The sequence below is a fragment of the Phaethon aethereus genome (assembly GCF_964289735.1).
Source record: "Phaethon aethereus genome assembly, chromosome: 1".
NCBI lineage: Eukaryota > Metazoa > Chordata > Aves > Phaethontiformes > Phaethontidae > Phaethon > Phaethon aethereus.
Genome location: NC_138575.1, coordinates 100,670,954 through 100,693,887, shown reverse-complemented (window position 1 = coordinate 100,693,887; position 22,934 = coordinate 100,670,954). Strand labels below are relative to the sequence as shown.

The 22,934-nt window shown below is 38.8% G+C and overlaps 1 protein-coding gene across 1 annotated transcript in view; it reads right to left on the bottom strand.

The window, feature by feature from the left end:
• EPHA3 (EPH receptor A3) overlaps positions 1-22,934 on the bottom strand; it is a gene marked incomplete at its 5' end in the record, with an annotated part of 232,300 nt that overhangs the window by 27,536 nt on the left and 181,830 nt on the right. Inside the window, 6 exons of the mRNA XM_082011947.1 lie at positions 2,590-2,799; positions 5,128-5,189; positions 10,689-10,874; positions 17,929-18,054; positions 22,295-22,362; positions 22,824-22,926. Of these exons, the coding sequence (XP_081868073.1) occupies positions 2,590-2,799; positions 5,128-5,189; positions 10,689-10,874; positions 17,929-18,054; positions 22,295-22,362; positions 22,824-22,926 (755 nt within the window). The remainder of the gene's footprint in view (positions 1-2,589; positions 2,800-5,127; positions 5,190-10,688; positions 10,875-17,928; positions 18,055-22,294; positions 22,363-22,823; positions 22,927-22,934) is intronic.

Here is a 22,934-nt window from a genome sequence, read left to right as displayed (position 1 = left end):
TTTTTAATTAGCTGAGCATCTTCCTGCAGCAGTTTGCATATACACTATAAATGCCAGATGGAGTTTACTGAACACAGACAATTACACTTTACAAAATAGTTTCTTTCCATCTGATTTCACTATCTAAATGTAAATAGGCAGTTAGGTTTAGACAATAGATGGCAGAAGAAGAGGAAGAAGGAAAAAAATTCAATACTGCACTTGGCCATAGGATATTCACATGTAACACTGGCCAGAAGCACTGACACCCTGTGCCTCCTGGTTTGTCCCAGCTCACCCATGGATATAAGTCACTGATGTTTCCTTCGTTTTCAGGGAATGGTGCTGCCCTTATAAAGCTGTATGCTATGCAGTTTGATGGGGAGCTACCTTTTCCTTTCTATACAATTTTTTCATCTAAGTTAACTAGGACTCAAAAGTTTCTTCATCTCTTTATGTGAATACACAAAATGCCATTACTAAATTATAGTTTGCATGTCCAGGTGAATTTTGGAATAAGAGAATTGAACTTCGAAGCTTGGCAGAGGTATGTGTTCAAGCAGAAGACAACCATGTGGCAAAGCTGCGTTGGCAGTGGAAGAAGACACAGAGACTCCTCAGCCATGGAGATACTAACAGAAAGGGCATGTATGAGAAATATCAGATAAATACGCTATGCTTGGTGCTGAGGATTAGTATCCCATTTTGGGCATCACACTTAAGGAAAATGCAGTTACGTTGAAAAGAATCTGAAGGAGACCAGCAAGAAGAGTAAGTTTAGAAAAACTGCTTAGGAAAAAAAAGAACAGAGGGATGTGTGCGAAGAGCACAGCAATCTCCATGCATGTAAGTAGCTGCTTTAAAGGGTAGATCGATCACCTGCCTATGGGCAGTAGTGGTAGGACACAGAGTAACTGCCTTAGCTTGCAAGCGTACATCCTGGGAGAGGAAGGTTAAGTATGAGACTAGATAAATACTATATCTAAAACTGTTTACCTCAGAGACACTAACACCCATTACTTTCACCGGCGTGTTTAAGAAGAGGGCAGGCAAACATATCTGACACGGCAATAAACCTCTGTCTGAACTACAGACAATCTTCTCTTGAGGAATGCTTGTATTATATTAATATTTACTTATGAATGCTGCACCTATACCGAGCATGAAAACTGCTTTCTCCTACTAATGTCTCTTTATATTAACCATGAGAGAACTCTGCAGACAGTTTTCTAAAGTGGTATATATTGCATATTTCTAACAACATGCCAAAGCTTATCAGAGGTCAAAGCAAGCACTAAAAGGTCAAGTAAAGAATAGAGTCTTTATGCCTGGTAAATTATGAAGGTATGATTGATAAATATGTATCTATAAATATATGTGTATATAATGTATATATAATGTATAAGAAAAGAGCTAGGATTTCTTTACTCATTTGTCACATATTATTTCAATCATGAGGAAGGTAGCATGCAAACTACCACAATAATTGATTGCTCCTGTCAGTGATCAGGAATGAAGGAAGCCCTAGAATACCCACATTAAGATTTTGCTGATATGTTCTACTCTAATCTGGTTTGTACAGTGAAGAGGAAGTGACAACTAGGCATCACTGCAAATTACACTTGATGAAGATACTGGAGATTAATGCCACTTTTTCTGAAGTTAATAAAAACTATATACCAGTGTAATATCTACATACACAAAGCTAAATGTATGCCTTCAAGGTTTCCACAATAAAACAGAAGCATTATTCAAGTGAGAAGAAGAGGTGCAGCACAGCTGTACTTAGAAGACACTGTGGCTTTTCTAAGGCTCTAAGCCAACAGCATAGCTTCCCGGTAGCTTTTCAGGCAGGATGAAATCCAGAAAAAAACAAGCAGGAGCCTTCACTGTGGGCAGTCCCCTATCTGATAAAAGCTTCTCTATCTCAGGATCAAACAGCCAGAGGTAAGTCTCCTCCTTGATATCATGGCATCTCCGAAAGACAGGCACCACTTTGCATATATGACATACGAAGAAAGCACAGGAGGTTTACTACATTGTTAAGCAAGATTTCTTTTTTTTGTTTGTTTTACTCAAGGTTTTAATCAGTTAGGGGTACAATAGCAGGTATAACTGATACACCCTTGCAGAACAGTGATATCAGTATGCTCCAATCAAACATATTTCCCATCATAGTAGAAGACACAAAAAGGTTAAAAAAAAAAAAAAAGTAATTTATTGCTGGGTAGAATATTTTTTACTGGGTGGGAGCTAAATCAGCAGTGCAACAAAACCTGCTCAAAGCATACATGAAGTCTTAACATTATTGTGTGCCAAACCAGCCCAGGCCTTAACTGTGGTATTCGCACCCAGCAGAAAGAAACTGAGCCACAAATTTTGCATACTTTAAGAAAAATAATCTACCAACAGAAACCATGTTTTTTGCCTTCTGTCTTCTCTGAGACATGAATTAAAAAATAGCTGTGATGAGTTTATGGTTTACTGAACATCTCTGGGCATGCAAGACTAGATAGCCTCTGCAACAGAGAGCATGAGCCTCAGGGACTCTCTCAGATTTCAGTCTTTGTCACAAGAATTTTAAAAGGATAAACAAACACAGAAACTCACCCTTGTGGTGTAAGCAGCTTCTGGGTCATCTTCCAGTACACGGGAGAGACCAAAATCTGAGACTTTGCATACCAAGTTACTATTGATGAGGATATTACGAGCAGCCAGATCTCGATGGACATAACCCATATCTGACAAATATTTCATGCCAGATGCGATCCCTCGAAGCATGCCTACTAGCTGGATGACTGTGAACTGGGCATCATGTTTCTGGAAAACATTTGAAATATCATTTCAGAGATTGTTTCATGTTCCTCCTTGCACAGAATTTTTTGTAAAGACCTGGAAGCTCCTGAAGTGTAGAGCTCATGCATCAGGGGTCGTGATTTAAATGCCACACATGGAACTACTTTGATCTGCAGAGGATAACCTCCCAGTCAGCTGAGGGAAGGGGACAGATTTTCAATTCAGAGAGAAATTAATTTTTCCCATTCTTGCTGTCATCAGAATTTTAATTTCCTAGATGGGACCTGTGTGAAAGCAGGACATATATCTAAGTTGTGTGTGGTCATGAGACTGAAGTGTCAGAACATTAGGGAAACAGATGTCCAACTTCCCTGAAAAGCCATAGGAATTGTTAGTGACAATCTCAGACTTACCCAATGGACTAATGAAAGTTTTCTATTACACAAGCATCTTTTCTACAAAAGCAAATGCTGAGCTGATTCAGTGGCTTTCAAATTCCAAAATTTACACGCATTCCTCAAAATTTTCCTCAACTTCAGGAACACAAAAATCACTTAAACACACCATGACTTAGCCTAGAAACCAATAGTTGCATATATTTCTAATTGTCTACTTCTGGACACATGCTTTAAATCTCCTAGCTCTTACTAATGCTGTTTGTTAACATCTAGCTTTGATACTGATGTATAGATACATAGACAACAGGACAACAGTACGTCCTAGTGCAGCTCTCAAATGAATCCCCCAGTGCTGTAAATGTATCATCATGGGCAGCTCTCCAGCTCTTCCTGCTGCTTCTTCCAGAATTTTATTAAATACATGGGAGCTGGCTCTGCCATGTGGGGTGAGCTCACACGAAACAGTCTGCAAGACTGATTGCATTCATTACATTTTTGATTAATATACTTAGGGGTGATATTAGCACTGTAAACATTAGACAGATATATGGCACAACAGATGCTTAAATAGCTCTCAAAATTCCCTTTCATGAAAAAATTCATTATTATAAAAGACTCTTAGCAGTCCCCTGTTATGAAATCTTATTTAACTACAGCCAACACAAGAGGATCTATACAGACCCTGGAAAAGATTTAGCTAGAAATCAGAAGGTTTCTAACCACGAAAGGAATGAGATGCTGAGATAGCCTTTCAATGGCAATGGGGAAAGAAAGCTAAATAGTTTTAAAAGGCATCTATAAAAGGGCTTATATGGCCCAGGCTGCCTGTGATATTAATGAGTCACAAGGTTCTTACCTATGATTCCACACAACAGTAGTTAAAAAAAAAATAATCCAAACCCCCCCCAAAAAACCCCACATTCAAGTGAACGACCAAGCTGAACAACTGTTTTGTACAGTCAGAAATTATTCTCCTTTCCTTAGAGCTTTCTTCAAGGATTTTTAGCCTAAACAAAATATATACAGTTCAGTACAGATATATTTTATTCCGATCTACTGACACATTATTTATATGTATTTTACATGGTCCAGTGGACATCATAACATATATAGTACATACTGAAACTAAGGTTGACAATATATCCCCTTTTGGGGTTAAACGTCTATTTCAGTGTTATGAATTTGGGGGATAATGTCATTCAACCATGGCAGAACCAAAGCAGTCTCCCAGCCACAGCTGAGTTTGTCCTAACAAATTAAAATTAAACTAGTGTTTCCCCTCAGATGGGATTTCATTTCTGCTACACTTCTTGTTTTGCCACAAGTAAATCTTGGTGACACGGGGAGCGTTCAAATTTTTTTAGGCTCGGTACCAACTTTGACAGAAAACAAAGATAAATCAACAACAGTATTAGTATGTCTAAAGTTGGGGAAAGAAAACAGGCCAATAAAGTTTGCTAGCAAAACATTTCAAATACCCTCAGGTATGGAGTTATTCCCTAAACTTTTCATTTAGAGAAACAGCTCTTGGCTCAATACTGCTGGTTTACTGATAAAATTTCCACAAATCCGTTCACTTTGGAAATCGCTTGGTAAGATACACAGGTTACCAACTGATAAGCATGACTGCATTACAGTAGTAATTCAGCCCACAGAAAAACAATTTCCATCTCTGTGTGCCAGGATGTTGTTTTGGTTTGGTTTGTTTTTTTATTGACGTGACATACGTCTTCATTTTGGAAGAACATTTTCACTTTACTGCAAGCAGTCAGAATGGACTAGCAGTTCCCTACCTGGCTTTCTGAGCACATCACAGTGCATGCAAACCAAAATGGAAATAACAAAATATCAAACAAAAAGGGATGATGATGAATCAGAGTACAGCAGCAGCAAATCCATAACAAATTCAGAACGAGGGCCAGTCCTGCACCACGTAGTTCTCTGTTGCACTTACCCGCAGGAAGCTGTCCAAGGAACCATTTTCCATATATTCAGTAACAATCATAACTGGTTTACCTGCAAATATATTACAGGTGTCAGGCATTTAAAATGAATACATAATGATCCGTAAAAACAGGCATTTCAGAAATGTGCCCAAATCTTCCAAATCCCAAGGATAATTTTACATTTAGAAAACAAGCAAAACCAGCTCTGTCTACAATATAACTGTGATTTCACTGCCGACAACAGAAATACAGTCATTTCAGCATAAACGGACACAATTTTTAGCAGCTCAAAGTCCCAAGACACAAAGCAAAGCATCCTGCGTTTTCAGTATACAGTGTCTGATCCATCACCGTTGAATATAATCCTTCATACAACTGTTGAACTTGTGCAATGAAGTAGGTGTATCCTGCCACGCGTTTGCCCCCAGGTCCCCGCCGGAAGGGAACTGGGCACTTGCTGTGGAGGGAGTCGCAGTTTCTGTCCAGAGTTGCCCTGGTCTGCACAATGGCGGTGCAAGGACTGTGGAGCAGTGCTCTACCGTATGGGCACGGTCAGCATGTTCCTCAGATACTACGGTATAAGGGAGAGACGGAATAGCGCACATAGAGGCAACAGCAGAAAAACTCTCCCTCAGGAGGGTATTTACAATGCATTTAATCTGTAGAGCTTCAGTATTTTCCTGGCATAAGCCAAGGAAAATGTTGAGGTGGGGATAGGTCGGACAGGGCTCTGAGCGACCTGATGTAGTTGAAGATGTCCCTGCTCATTGCAGGGGGTTTGGACTAAAAAAGATGGCCTTGAAAAGTCCCTTCCAACCCAAACTCTTCTATGAGTCTACAGAGATGGAAGGGAAAGTGCAGAATAAAAGTAAGACGAGGCAATGGAAAGAAAGGCAGAGCTGTAACGCAGCCACCGTCCACTGCTGGGGGTTAGCCCTCTTTCCAGGTGGTCCTGCCTCCCTCTGTGGTGGGATCACTGACAACATGAACCTCCCTCTCCTCTCGCCAAGCACAACTTAGCCGGGGGCTGAACACGTTGCATCCACGGGGCAGCTGCACGCTCTAAAGAAACAGCCCCACATCCCTGAAAAGTCTTTAATATCTTCCAAAACTCATCCATGCAGATTCAGGTCAGTTTTTGAAACCATTCTTTCTACCCTAGGGTATTCTGTAGCATAACCAAGATTTTATATGCAACTCTGACACGCTGGAGAGAAATGAAGACAAAAATTAATGTGGTCACAGTGAAGCTTCCAGACAAAGGTCATTGGCCTGATAATATTTTACCATCATGTGGATTTTATTATTTAATAATATTTTCTAAAGCTTTGTTTATTTTCTCTTTCTAGGAGACAGACAGGTGGGTAAGAGCATGAAGTTATTTAAGGAGATGAGTTATTATTTCACATATAATACAGGAGGACATCTGACCATAAAAGCATAACGAAGGCCTGCATATTGTATAGCAGGCATGGTGGTATTTTAGCTTTTAAAATTGAACAGTATGAGGCTTGAAAGAGGTCCCCAGTATAATTAAACGCAAAAAAGCCATTAAAAAAGCAAAGTAAATGGTAACAATTCCTTCTCTATTTGTCTTTCAGAAAATACACTTCTACCAAATGAAAAATTCTTAGGAGAGGAATATTAATTTCAAATAATGATCTTAATATAATGAGAGGAAAAACCTTTGTCCTCTTTGCATGGATTAATGGGTTAAAATATCTTTTTTCTGCTGTGCAAATGATGTGTTATACTGTGGGAGTCACACTAATGGGAAATCGACTCTGTCAGCCATTAACTGGCAGGAACAAACTCTTTATTCAAAACATTTATCTTGAACTATATAGGATATGGTACAGACAAAAGACCTAACAATGTCAAATCTCAAAAAAAAAAATCAAAAATCTGTTGCTTGCTTACTCTTGTTAGCAAGAAATATGCAGTGCAAGGAAAAGTACCTAACATGCTGTGTAAGAGTAACCCAAAGGCATGTCTTTTAATGCACAGAAAATGCAAGTAATGGGCAGCACACCGATGGGGCTATCCAAAACTTTCTCTGATAATTCCATGTACTTTGAAACCAGGAGACAGCTGCCTGGTTTCTGTACACACTCAGTCAATCTGGTGACACATCAGAAGACTGAAATTACAGTAAGAAGCTACATAGTTCAAATTATTAAGAGACCATCTTCCTGCCTTGCTCCCTCACAGTCAGAAAGCCCCAAGTGCAGGGTTTCACCCTTGTTCAGTTGGAAACGTGTCCATAATAAGAAGCATATGCTCTGAAGCAACACGGTGCACTTCTGAAAGAACATTCTGCATTCATTTATCAAAGCACAGCCGTTTATACATGATAACAACTTGTGTCAACAGTGTTGCCGAAATTTATTAGACTAACAGCCTACAAATTGCTGTAAATTATTAGTAAACTAAGCAGAACATGTGTGCTGGTTATTAAGACTACTGCCTACAGCACGCCCAGGAGACCGGCGTAGCAGGAAAAGGCAGAACAGAAATCAGCATGAAGCAGGGCAAAAACTCTGCACTGAAGCAAAGGACTGAGGTCTTGTCTGGTGGGTGCACCTCCTTCACGCTGCTGGTGGGTTGTCCCACTGGCAAACCGCAGCCACCCCAGCTTGAGAACTTCTCATACCAAACAGTCCTATTACAGGGATCACGACAACTGTGGCTATTGGGAGCTGCTTCAGAAGATGTGCTTAGTATGAAAAGCAAGATCATTGCTAAGGGCCACCTGTCAAAAAGAATTTGGTTAACAAAGAAAAGGTTGTATCGCCTGTTTATTATGCATTACCTGCACTGAAAGTGGTCCAGCAAATGCTCCATGGGCTCTCTACTGACTGTACATACAGTAATGCTTTTGAGTGTGATTTAACAGCTATCATAAAAAAATATGAACACTTGCTAATTTGTTATTACAGTATATTGGTTTGTTTTAAAAAAAAACCAAACCCCACAACCTTCTTGTCCATCTATCACCCTACAGAATGTTGAAGAAAATAAATTATTACCTTTACTTGCATTTATGCCATATAATTTTACCCTATAAAATGGCTACAAATAATTCCAGAGCAGTTTTCTCAACTCCTGTATTCAAGCTATCTGGAGAGGGTGTTTTAATCCCTGAGGCTTTTATTGACTTCAGCTGGGAATACTCAGAGCTTGCTCCCTCATACTTAAATGTGATTGATAGGCACTCCCAAACCCCCCGAAAAAGACAGCAGTCTGCTGTGAATACAGCTGAGTAGCAAGCTTACTAATAGTCACACACAATAAAGACAGAATTAGTAATGCACATTCAAAAGCAATGCACAAATTCCTGCATGCACAGCAATCAAATTATTTTCTCAAGTGCCACAGAAATACAAACTGTAAAAAAAAAGATTTTAGCTCAGCTGTGTACAGACTGATGCTGGCATTTCAAGTAATTTTGGGACAGCAAGTATTATTCTGACTGTACAAAGTGTGTGTCATTAAAAAGCAGGATTTACACAGACAGATCTGGCAGTCCTCTACGAATGGGACTGTGAGACCTAAACTGAAAAAAACCTTCTTTGTCATTGAAATCAGCAAAGTAGGCTTTCATGAATCACACTTAGAGAAAGCATTATTATTGTAATTAAGTCTCTTCGTTACATATAGGGCTTACATACCTTTCACTAGTTATTTTTAGACACAATCTTGTGGGTTTTTTATTTCATGTAACTTGTTGCAGTAAGCTATGAAATTCTTTCGTGCCTGTCTATGTTTGTGACACCTTGAATCATGCAATTTTAAAAGCAAGATTCCTTAAAACAAATAAAACCATCTACTTAACAACAAAGTATTTGGTATACTTCCACCCAGTTAAACTGCAAACGTCCTCAGCACATTACAAGCAGTTCACTGAAACGGCAAGGAGCTGCTTTGCTGGCAGAGTCCTCTAGGATGAACTAGGAAACATCCTACTGATTTTTTCCACTCCCCTGAGAAATCTCAGAGCATTCCTGAATATATTTTTTTTTTAAGAGTACCTCATATAAAGTCTTATTGATCTCTCACCTAATAACTACCGCAGGACTTTGATGATTAAATTTATCACCTTATGCTTCAGTGGAAATTTAGAAAGTCTCTAAATTTATGTCTCGCAGAGCAAGCCAGTTTGGGTACTTCATGCAACCTCTCTTTTCTGATTCTTTCCACCTCAGGGTCGAAGACAATCAGCAGCACAAGCAATAAGAGTCAGAACTTGCCGCAGTGGGGCAGCACCACCAGCACCAAGTCCCACCAGCTGCTCATAAAGGAGAAGAGCATGCAGGATCTGAGTGGCTTCGAGGAGGCTACCGTGGCTGCCATGGGAAAGCTGGCTGGGAGCTCTAAGGTCAACACCACTGTTCAGGAATGCCTGTTACAACTTGCTGTTACCTTAACAAAAGTGGAGCTGGAGAGGGTTCTTCAAATATGTTACTTTTCCAGGAAGGTACCGAGTGTAGATGGAGTTTCCAGTTACATTTTTGTCTCAAAATGAGAAGGTGATTTGTTATCATTGACAGAAATGTGCTTTAGAAAAAAAAGTACAAACCCAGAGCAAAACCATCCAAAGACAGATTTATAAAATATCCATTAGTAAAAATATAAATGGTCTCAAAGAAATAAAATAAATTTTACTACTGACAGCATAAAGCCCCAAGAGTTTTTTTGAGATTTTCACTAAGAGGCAAATTCTAGAGGATCGGGTCTTTAAAATGCCTGATACTGGTACATATTGAATACCACACGGAATATTTTCCTGGCATGAAAACCATGGAGGAAAAGGTTTGGACTTATTTATTAATATACTAGTATCAGCTGCTGTAGCCAAGTAGGCTCTTCATTAATTTGTGCTAATGACAAAATCCAATGATTTAGTTGAAAGCAGAACACTCTGCTTCAGTACAATTAGGAAACGTTAGGACATCAGACTCCACAACTCCTAACAGAGTAACAGGAAATACCTCTTGGCCACTTTGTAAGCTGTTGTGGCTCTGGCGTTTATTACACCTGCCAATTTATTACTGAGCTGCACTGTTCTTTAGAAATGCTCCTTTTCCTCCATGTTTTCTATATTTCTTTCAAGCAGTTCACTTTTAATTCCCGTTTTTTCCCGTCTCATTAACCTGAGGTACTGTTTTTAGGTTGTTGGCAGCCTGAGGGCAGAAAGACAGTGAAGGTCCTGCAGCTGCACTGCAGGCAATTGCTCCCCATGCCATTCTTCACTGGATCCATCAGCATGGGTTTAGCTGGTGCTTGCACATGGGAAATTTTTTGTCTGCTTTTGAGGAAATACAATATACATTGCAAAAGCCAGGCTATGCGTTTCCACTGTTATGTCTATTGAGGAATATTTAGTACATATTAACAGGGTTATAACATAAACATTTCTGGAAGGGTTTTCAGAGCATAGACATGGATGATTCAGTTTTTTTATTTGCTTTTGCTCTTCCTTGAATAGAAGGAATCACAGAATAATATAGGGTGGAAGTGACCTCCAGTGACACTTCCCATGCAAAACAGATGCCCTGTCATATCTTACTTTTAGTGACGACTCCCTCTAACCGAATGATATTAGGGTGGTCAAACTGTCCCATGATGCTTGCTTCTCCCAGGAAGTCCCTTCTCTGTTTTTCTGTGTAGCCAACTTTCAGGGTTTTGATAGCCACTGAAATTTCCTTTTTGGAAGGCAGCTTTAGGCGCCCACTGCACACTTCTCCAAACTCCCCTAAAATAGTGGAAAAATGACAAAAGATGAAATGTCATTATTTCATGGGGATTTAAGAAAGAAGACTTAGTGTTCAGCAAAAGTCCCTGAAGTGTGATGTTTACTGGTGGGCATTCGGACAACTACTTAACATTTCCATGCTTGGGCTCTCCAGCTGTCAAACTGGACAATGTCACTTATTTACAATGCATACCCAGAAGACTGCAGAGCAGAGGAATGCATAAATGTCACCAGAAAATTCCCTTTTTGTTTCAGCTGATGCAGTTTGAGACAACAGGAGAAGGGCTGATTAATGCAGAACTATCAGAATAGTTATGCATCCTTATGAACATTGTACTCTTCATTTCTACCAAACAGAGATAGTACAGATCCCAATTATTTTACTCATTTCAATTAAAGTAGCAATATAATTCATAACAAAAGAGTTTATCTACACAGCTGCAAAGAACAAAGAAATCCATACAGATTATCTTTGTTCTATCATTATTCAGACGGATCTAATAATGCAAATATATACTGTCACTATGTGACTGCAGGAACTGATAGTCCACTGTGAATATTGTACCCACGGTATATTGTGTGAGCGCCCTAAATAGAAAATGGCAGATATCACCGGATGTTTACTTTAATACAACGTGGTTTATCCTTTGCTATGTAACATCCAAAAAGAGCGCACAGGGAAAATTATCTTAGCATTCAAATGAGCAAGTATTAAATCTGTTCACAAATTGTTGGTAGAATACATCTCACTTGAAAATTTCTGCATTTAACTAATGATTACATAAAAAACATATAAGGAGGTTCCAGTATCTTAAATCACATTTGAGCAGCAATTGACTTTTGATTCCCAATTATCCAACCTCCCCATCTTAGATTTCAGATGATATAATAAACTGCACATACAACATCCCAGTTAAAATTACAGTAGCAACTTTTTGTCTCCTTGTTTTAATAACAAAATAATTGAAATAAAGAAAAATATAATAAAACCAAAGAGTGGATAAAATATACAAGACATATGATGGCAAGAATTGCCCTACGTGATTATTTATATTTAAAGACAAAGAAAACACTTTACTGAATAGAGAAGAAAAGAAAGGTGGTTTCTTTTGTGGGTTTTGTTTTGTGTGGGTTTTTTTTTTCCCAATAAACTAGAGGACACTGCTGAAGGGCTTTAACACTCATTTTCCAACAGTACATGCCTATTCAGGTTCTTTTGTCAAAATACAAGAGATCTAAATATAGATAGCCCCTCATATGCCATATTTTGTCAAGTGGCCTCGTACAGAAGGTTTGACTTGGAAACAAACCAACCCTATAAATCTAAATCTAGGTGGCATCATTTTTATGCAAATGAAATTTTGTTTTTATTTGTGACTGAAACATCATGGAAAGAATGATTATACTGCTTACATATGAGCTTTTCCCACCTTAATGTGTAATAATCCTAAATGCAATAGGATTACTATGCCTGTAAAGAGCAAAGGCTCTTGGAGCTCATTTGCCCACAATGATTCTTTCTTCATCTCTACACCTTTTTGTTTACATTAGAAAAAAAACCTGTGAAAACTAAAAATGACAGAAACCCACATAAATAAGATATTTTTAATGGGCAAATTTAAATCGTGGTGCTCTTCATAGGTTTAATGCTCAGAAATGTGTGATGGATTGACAGCCCTTCACCATTGACTTCAGATGTGATACCACATGGGATACATTTTAGATGTTACATTCAGCCCGTTTATCTGCAAATTGAAATTACTTGCTCATCAGCTTACCACCAATATGGCTGGCATTTACAGTCCATGTCCCATTTGTGGCACTGCAATTCAGGAATGATTAAGGGAGTAGTAACAATGACCAGAATCTTAAAAGTCAGGGCTGTGTGTTCATGTCCAAAGCTCAAGGAACTGGTGTTATTTATACACAACAAGGGATGAGAAGAGAGAGACGACAATAGTTTTGCCTTATCAAAATTATGGTTATAAATAAGATGGACACCAACTCCTTTTTCTAAACACAAGAGGCAAACCACAGAATAGTTGCAAATTACAATATAGGTCAGTTATATCAGGAAAAAAATTCTAACAGTAAAGACACTTGGACAGTACAAAAGATTTTTTAGGGAGGCTATAAGCTCTTTTATCTTGGAGATTGTGAAGAATAAGCATCTGTTAAGAATGGTACCTAACAAGTTTTGTTTTGGGCAAGGGTATGGACTTAATGACCTCTTGAGGTCACTCTTCAGCTTTATTTTCTAAGGTTTCCCTGTTAGCCAATTTAACAAAAAAAAACCCCAAACCTGAACAAATGTGTCGCAGGACAATGACCTTTCTCTGTTGCTAACCCAAGCTAGATTTGAATCAAAGACAAAGAAGTGAGTGTCACCACATCTTATCACCAGCTGCTGAGCTGCTTCATCCTCTAGGCATGGTACTGTGCTATTAATGTAATAACAAAAAAACCTTAAAAACAGTGTTTATCTTTATGTATTTATATACTACTAAAGTAGAATTTACATTACATCCATTGTTTCTAGCAATTGTACTTTAGGCTGCCAAGACAGGCAGCAGCTCAGAAAATTAATTGTAAAACCTATTACTAATAACCAAGAGGTGTTAAGTTCTGGTCAAACTTCTTAATTAAAAATATTTAACCTCTGCAAGCCAAAATGACTAGTATTCTTTACCAAGAGCAAATGCTGCTTCAGTTCAAATACTAACCCCAGCTCAATACTGTCAGAGCACCACAAAGAGGAAGACCAAAGCACATCTTGAAAATGGAAGGAAGGGAAAAAAGTGCTTGAAATAAAACTTGTAATGTCCAGCTTCATATTCACTTTTCTCTATGTTTTAATGGTCCAAAAAGCTATAACAAGCTACCTTCTTAAAACTATTGTTCAGTTGCAGTCGGTGGAGACTATAGCTGTGATTTCAGCAAAGAGTCCAGCAATCAATCCTTCATTTCTGACCGTGTAACCAAGGTGGTAGGGAATTAAAATAAAATAGGGTTAGACAATAGGTTTGTGAATTTGTAGCAAGTTGTAACTGTAAGAACATTATGCACCAGCAATGCTGCTCGAGAACCCACCTATCCCTTCCCATCTTGATTTAATTATCAAGGAGTTAAGTGTAACATTGTGATCATGGTATTATGTTTTGTTCTAATAACAAGTAGTCAGAAAGAAGGAACACCTTGGTCAGTTCTACGGTCCGGTGGGTGTGTAATTATTCATTCTATAGTCTTGTCTTAAAACAAAGGACTGTGGGGTGAATGATTGCATGTTGGACCGACAGCCCGTGAAGATCTATTTAGTGTTGCCAAGTTTAAATGAACTTAGAGGGAAAGGTAATTCCGGCAGGGGGAGATCGCGACCACCGACTCAGAGACCACCCACTCAAGAAACCCTCCGACTCAAAAGATTAAGGAAGTAAAATCCCAAGAAATCATAGTGAGCATGCGTGGTCATTTACATGGTAGGCGAGGAATACTTAACCAATCATTGTATGGACACTTGATGAATATGTATTAATCTTGCCTATAAATGTTTGACTTTTGAACTGATCGAGCGAACACGATTTAGGAGGAGCTATCCCCCATGTTCCCGGCGCCGTGAATAAAGAATGCCTGCCTTTTAACACTACATTGGTGTTACGAGGTTTATTCCCGATTTCGGTGACAACCGGAATCATGTATCTGATATTTGTTTGACTTTTGGGAAGGAAAATGGCTAATGTCCATCAACACAGTCCCATTTAGCCATGGCTGCACAATTTAGAATTTGTGTGATTAATCGGATTCCACAAGTGCCTTGAGGCCAGTGTATGCTGCAAGAGACTAAAAATTGGACCCTTGGTAGCAATGGGGCTTACTGTTGTCCATGAATATAAAATGGGTTTCCTTTCTTGGAAAACAATTTTGCTGCAAAAAGCTCACTGGGCAGCCCAACTACATTAACCTTTGGTTCTTTCATGTACAGGGCAGTATGGATGCTACATAAGTCAACCTGGTCAACACCTGTAGTGACATGCAGTTACACTACAAGTTTTTCCAGCAAATCATTATTATATGGTCCCAGTAAGAAATGGACTGGATCTCATCAGATATTGTTTAGGAGGAATAGGGACTTGATTCAAGTTGAAAGGTGGAAAACCTGGCACTGATTTTAAGAGATGAAGTTGATGGCTTTTCACGTAATGCCTTTCTGAAGTGTTTATTTTTAATTATGCTACACACATAAACATTGTATAACCTGCCCTGCAGACTGATGTGCCTATTTACATGTGGAAAGCAAATAGATATTATTAGGAGGGCTGTTCACGATATAAAGATTTCTCTTCAAGAGATCTTAATTTCTTTTTAAATAGGCTTAGTGCATCAGTGAATGGCATTTGCTGTGCATTTAAGTAAAAGATGACTCTGTGAAATTAGCTACTCCTTTTACTTTGCTGTGCTTTAAATCATGACTGCACTGTTGTGCACAGAACCCCCTTAGAGTTGGAGAGGCTGAATGTTTCATAAACCTCATGAACCTTAGCAGCGTTCTACAAGCCCTCACTGAGACACTGCAAGCCTTCACAATAAGTCCATGGACAGGTAGCCCCTAATTTTTAGAAACAGTTTGATCAGCAAGATGTTATGCTACAAGTATGTTTAAACTTTGAAAGAAAAGCAAATGCTTGCTTTCATGTTCAGCAAAGCACATACTTAAATCTATCCCAAATCAAGAAAGTACTTTCTGTAGTATTCTCTTGTGATCCAATTGGATTTAAACTTCTTAAGTGGTTTGCTGAACTGGATCCATAAAAACAAGTAAGTTGTTTTAAAAGAAAGGATTACTGTAAAGAAAAATCTGAAAAAGTGGCTCCTGACCTCAATTTTCTTATGCTTAGCCTCCCACTAAAATCCCTTGTGTTTTTCTTGAGGTTCTTTTGGACAAGAGTACTTCCTTATTGCATTTGAGTATGTTTTCAAAGCTATGTAAGCTGCCCTCTATTCTTAGGGAATTCTGGCTAAAGCTGTGAAAAACTACTTGGAAAAGTACCTCCGAATATGAAGATTACTTGCCTGACTTGAAGGTCTCATTACTTACGTCACACTTCAATGCAGTTAAATGAATCCCTTCTTCTCAATTCACTGTCTTTTTACAATTTCATTCACACTTGCATTTGTAAAGAAGGGCAGGAAAAGACCAAGCCATTCACTCAAATAAGTCATTGACTCAAGTAAGAGGCAGGAAATGCCTTTCTGCTGTTGCGGAGGAAAGAAGTCTTGCTGCAGAAGCAACTTCGGAGGCACTCCAAATGCAAAAGCTGCCACGTGTTAAATGTGACAGCAGTGTAAAGCGATGCTACGAATGCATTTTGGAAGCTCCCATCACTCTGTAGCTTGATTTTTATCTGTTCTTCCCTGCCTGGCTCTTCCTGTTGGCATCTCTGGCAACTGTTAATAGGAAATGCTAACACTGTAATGCCATATATAGTTTAGGCTCCATGAATCTGAGTCATGGTCTCCAACAAATAGCTTTATTATATCTTGAGTCCAAGCTTCACTGTAGAGGACCTGCAGGAACCTACTGTCACTCTCACTGGAGTGGAGCAAAGGGACTTTCTTTTAAACCACCTGACCCTTTTAGGACATACCCCTTTTTGGAAGCCTCTCAGAAAACTCTTCCTCCATTTTCAGAGGCCGTATTTGGCAAATCTTGGTTTACCTCTTATTCTCATCATGTGCATTCTGATTAAAACCAGGTCAGAACACTGAGCTATAAAATATGACATATAATGGATTCTTATAAATTTGTTTTCTAGATTCATATACTGCAGACAGCCCAACTTTAGAAAGTTTACATTTGTGAACGAAGGTGCCTAAAAGTCTTATACGGAAACATACTGCTCTTGGACATAGCTTTTCAGTAATCCCCTTTTCTATCCCCTTATTAATTCTCTATTATGTTGCTGCCTTGACTGAAGATGATGGAGAACAGTGCACTCTTGTGGGGCAAAATTAAAACCAGCAAGGAACAAAAATTCTACCTTTGCAAAAATAACCTAACTTCATACAAGCAGTTGGGTAGCTGCAGTAAGACAGGATGAATACTGTTTCTTTTTACTGGGTGATTCAGAAGATGCACTGAGTACAGTAGCTTAGTTCTACATTTTTTTCCAAATGAAAATTTTTTGCTCTGCACTAGGAGTCTGTCTCTCTCACATCTCATGATTTTAATTCAAATAGTAAATTCAGCAAGAAGCAAAAAATCAATAATAAAAGAACGATTAATTTTCAATGGATTAAAAATCAATAGTACTTCTCACAAATGCTTTAATTTAGCAGGAAAGCTAACATTTCATTATCTTCTCACTTGACGAGACGATCTGCCACTTGAAGAAGCAAGCACACATCCTATCAGGAACTACATGATGCACTGCAACACGGACAACTCAGTGTGATGAGACTTTCTGTAATCTGGCTCCTCTGCTACAAAATCTGCTCAACAGTTTGTTTTCTGTAAACCCAACAATCTATGGTGTCTGTATGGCTCAGACAATCGGTTATCAGACAGAGAACCCATTCCTCCTAAATCGATAATTCAAATCCAAAGCAGTGACCAAAATCAATCCAACGACCAAAGGTCATTGCAGTCTGATGGATGTGTGATGACTGGTATGAAATGAGTTTGTGGTTTCACTCAAGGCGTAATAGTCAACAGTCCTTTTAAGGGTAAAAAAGAAAACATCTTCACAGTTGATAGCATTTTTTGTGCTGACAGACTTTAAAGAGAAACATAGAAGTGAGGCTGAACTCTCTTTTCACTCCCAATAGTGCTGCGTCCAAGTGTGGGCTGATAGTTGTCCTTTGAAAAACTGTCTTGCTATCTGCTTTCTTTGGGGAAAAAAACAGATCTGTGTGCCCTTAACTTTTCATATGCACCAAAGTCAGCTGTAAATATGACCTACTAATTTGAAAACTTTAGAATGTTTTCTTTACAGTCACAAGTCTAAACCCAAAGATGTAAAACAGTATACGCAGCAAAAAGCTATCTGATGGTCATTACCTGCTCCAACCACTTTATCAATGGATATATTTGAAGCATCTAGTTCCTTGGCAAATTCATGCACGGCTTGATTGGGATCCTCATACGTATGTGGATCTACGTAAGTTCTCAGACCTGGGAGTTTTACTGCGTAAAAACAAATTCAGAGAGAAAATGTTACTTAGACTTAATTAATCCTTCTAAAGAAAGCTCATGAGACAATAGAAATCAAATCAATAGAAGAAAAAGGCATACTGCTTCTTCAAATCAAACTGCTTTTGATGGGTCTTCAGGAATATTAATATAGGGTGAAACCAGAAACACTCATGTAGTTATTGCAGAGAAGTCTGAAAACCAATTTTAAATATATCTGCACTTGCCATGTTTAACTGCTTTTCAAATATTAAAATACTACTCACCCCTCCCAGCTTGCAATGTTTAGATGCTGCCTTATATTGTCCCTTTCAAGGTAACAACAAGGAGGCAAGAAACAAAATGTGTGATGTTACAAGTCAACCTGAAAAGTTCTTAAGAACATATAAGGAGAGCACATTAACTCAAACCTTTTCTATCCAAGCTCTCCAGCAAGATGCATAAGAAAACTATACATGAAGAAAGGCACCTCTGCCGCAATCCCTCTGCTAGTACATGCAAGGATGGCCGCCAGTCGTTTGTCTTACTAAAGTCTGGTTCTAGTGCTCAGTTACCCTAACATCCGTGTTACCATTTTGGCCCCCTCTACAGCTTCCTGGCCAGGGATCGTTCTGTTTGCCCCGGGCAAGTGCTAGTTCAAATGACTGCATGACTTTAAGGGCAGTTTCAAGCTCTCTACATCTCTTCCTCCAGCAGGACTGGGGGTGGGAGGCACATGTTATCATTCCCAAGCATAGCCTCCCTTCCCCTCCCCAGGCCCTGCTTGTGCTTGTACCTCGTACCTTGTGTGCCTGCCTCTGTATTCATTTCAGAACACAAAAAAGTTTTGTTAACAAAAAGTGAAATAACCATTACATCCAGCTTGAAGTTTTCTGCTTCTGACACACAACCTGTGTTCCTAGACATGTATTCTAGCTTTTCCTAACCGTACCAGTTGGTCTTGTAAAAGATATTAACTCCTCCTACAAACGCTGCCTTAACCCACTCAGGAATATCCTTTCCAGCTTGGCATTATTATACTGCAATCAATTTGTTGACTGCTAGAATAATTAAACCTTTTTTTTGCTGGGGTTACACAGATGGGAAAAAATACCTTTGGATTAGTTAGAGCACACCATTGTTTTGTCAAACAATCCCAAGTGTACGTAAAAAAAATAAATAATCAATTTTATGGAGATTTATTGGCCTCAGAATTGACAAAGAAATGATAAAACTGGGTTCCCAAGCTAATTGCCTCAAAACAATGTGAACTAAGAGCCACGCTCTTAACACAAGGGCTGCGTGTGCACAGCATTAAATGCCTACTGTGTTTCCTTCAAGAGCCTGATGATTACAGAATTACTTGCAAGTAAAACAAAAAGTAATTGGCTGTATATTGCTGTTGGTTAAAAATCTTGTAAATGCTCCTTTCCGTCCATGCTGAATGTACATTACAGGCTCCCTCATACCCCCAATAAAAAGAACAACAATTAAAAGCTTCTGCACTGTGGGGTTTTTGGCTGCAGATTTTTAATGCTGACCCCAGAGGTTCCCAAGATCAGGTGATGGTGACTGCAATGAGAATAATCCCTTCACACCAATAATTAAGGGTAGCCTGTATAGTAACTGGGTTCTGTCATGAAAAACAGATAATAAACACGTGCACATGTGTTAAGCTGTACTACTTTACAGCTCATTCTGTGCAAACATAATAATTTACATTTTCATTTTAACAGCATGAATTGCCCTAAAGGTAGCAAAAAAATAAAAAGGGCCTAGCCAAAGAAGGCAAAGGGAGAGGATCTGAAGAGGTGAAACATTTTTGCTCCTTTGAAGTAGTATTATAGGATTTGTAATAAGGCTGCAGGGAATAGTTCATGGCTGGAGCCTTTTTTAAAGTAATTCAGAATAAACTGACTGAAATAAAGCAGCTGCTGTATTTCAGATGCTGAAAGTTTATGACAGCCATAGAAGTTACTTTATCTTTTTTTAGCTCATAGGAGCAATTTTCTTATTCTTTGAGAAAGACTGTAATTTAGTAGAATAAAGTTTCAATCGCCACACATGTATATTCATACAGATTGTAACAGATAAATATCTGCAAAATCAATAAATCATTTTCAAGAATTTCTAATAGAAATACCAGGTCTGTGATTGGCTCTGTTCTTACTACACAGTGAATCAGCATGGCACTGCTCAGAAAACAGTACATAAATATCTAAAGCCAAATTAAAAGCAATTTAATCCACTGGAATTTAACAGCACTGACATGTTTAAGAATAGTGATTGCAACTTTCCATTGTGTGGGAGTAAGGAGAGCAAATTCTGACCTGTTATTTGTCTGTGACACTTTTTTTACTGGCTACTTTTATTTTATAACCTCATTAAATTTGGATGATGAAGCATTAATTCTATGGGCCACATGTAACCGTATAGATTTTTTTGAGACTAGTTGGTTAGCAGTTGTTGGGCTGCATGAAGCAAACCCACTGTTACAGCTTGTGTATCCCCTGACAGTGCAGGGGAAGGAGCACACATGTTGTGGATATGCATGCTCATGGCTCTCTGGAGGCAAGGGGGGGCTCCAAACTTAAAATAATAATAATATGAACAGTCAGAGAACAGTTACTCCATTGTCATGGGGATTAGGAAGCAGTTCTAATTTCCAACTACTGCAGGTAAATCCCTCATTAAAATGTTAATTCAATTATATTTGGTGGGGAGGCATCTGATTATGGTACAGTGCCACTGTTGTGTGCAAAAAAACCACATACATTAACCTTACAACATGTTTGGCAATAGAAATATATGGTTTAACATGGTTTACATGGTGTAGCAGGATATTGTTCTGGAGCTGAAACAGTTTCAAAGACAAACTACTGATTCTTATTAAAAACATGCTCATAGGACACCAATAATTCTGTGGGTGAAATAAAGGAATTTCCAGCCTTGGTATTTGTGAAGGGTGTTATCTTTGTGCTGTAAGGATGAAAAAATCCAAAATGCAGTGACAAAAAACCAAGAAGCCACTCCCTACTCCTGATCAGGAATGTTAAACTATCACCTTCCTCTCCCCTCAGCTTCTCCTGCTCCAAAACTACTTTATTTCTATTTTAAAGAGGGTATGGATGGAGCTTTGTGATCTGGTCTTCATGATCCACAGCTCCTCTGCTCTGGAAAAGTGCTGCAGGGTTATGGACATTGCAGAGAGGATCCAGGATCAGAGAGGAGCTGATGAAAGGAAAAACTGCAGGATGACATGCCCCTCCAGCCACAGGCCATACCGAGCTACTTCTTTCTGGTAGCCAGGACGTGTGCCTGGGCTCAGAAAATCAACAGTTCTTTCCCTGAGCATCTCCTGGATGGGATCTTGCTCCATGCTGTTCCTTTCACAGGGCACAGCCGTACGACCCAGAGTAGCCATGAATAAAGTCCCATTTAGCCGCGTTAAAAAATCGGTACGCAAACATCAGAAATAGATAGGCTTCAGCTTTGGCTTTTGAACATGTTTCAAAAGTAGCCCAGATTCCTCAGGAGGAACAAAATCCCACATCCTTAACTACAGACAATTGTTGTGATACAAAGACAATGTAAGTCAACAGAAAGGCTCTCTTCTTAGTCCCGGATGAAACATATTCATTCTTGCAAGTGGGGAATCAGGACTTGAACAAAACATGTTTGTAGACAGAGTTGGATTAAAAAATCCCATTAATTTGTGAGACACTTGTTTAGTAGTTATTCTTAATTTAATAAACTACTCCGAATCACTTTTCATCCTATGCTTAGAATAATTCCAAACTAAATTATTCGTGGGTCAACTCTGTCAAGCAAGCAATTTTCACATTCCCTTCAGTAGTCATCAAAACAGGTTTTACTGATTTTATATTTTGCTTCAGGAAAAAAAATGTCATTTCTTAGACTTTATGCAGCTGATAATGAGGAAGATGAAGTTACACTCTGCATTTCAGTAACGCACAATGGAATCAATACCATATTGCTAACCACACGCATTGTTTGAACATAGACAGTAATGTTTTGCTCAGTACTAACCTGAATGCAGATGAAAGAATTTGAAACAAAGAATAATTGTTTGGGGAAAATCTCCTTACCCACAAGAGCAGAGATAATTCTCTTCCCAATTTCACCTTGGTTTAAGTGGGGTATGACTTTTTTATTTTTTTAAATTGAAAAATACCAGTTATCTAGGGGATGAGTTCAACAGATCTGGAAGCATTAAAAGGCTTCGGTAACTTACGATGGCCATTCCCAAAATGTAGTCTTTTCTCATCAGTGCCATGTTTAGACTTCTTGTATCCACAGAATCTACAGGCAACAGAGAAAAAAAAAAATGTAGAGAATTTTATATGTTAAGGGCAGGTGGAAACAGAATAAAATGTTTTCCCTCCACAATTAAATGCCTGTTTGAAAGTTTAATGATATTTACATTCTTTGTGCCCTATAGAGGCATGTTATGTTCTCAGGGAATTTGAGGAAATTGGCTAATGAGAGGATTTGTTGATTTTTGACCCCTACAGTTTAATTTTACAATTGCCTAAGAATGTGTTTATAGCATTTTTTAACAACTGCTGCATGATTGGGGCTGCTAACGTTAGTGGGCTCATTACTGAGCACGAAGCAGTATTCAGAGCTCCTGGGCAGCAGACAAAGGAGAAAGTGCAAACCAGCCACGCTACCGCCCGATGACACCCAATTTGCCATGCTCATCAAGGCCCCTTGGGGAAATGGAAGCGGGAATAAATGTGCAAACCAGACGATAAACTAACCTCCCAATCAAGATGTACACCACAACTGTGAGGAGAATAATGGCTACTGCCGCTGAAATGGCAATCATTACGACCTGGCTATTCTCACTGGAAATGGAGAATGCTGGAAAG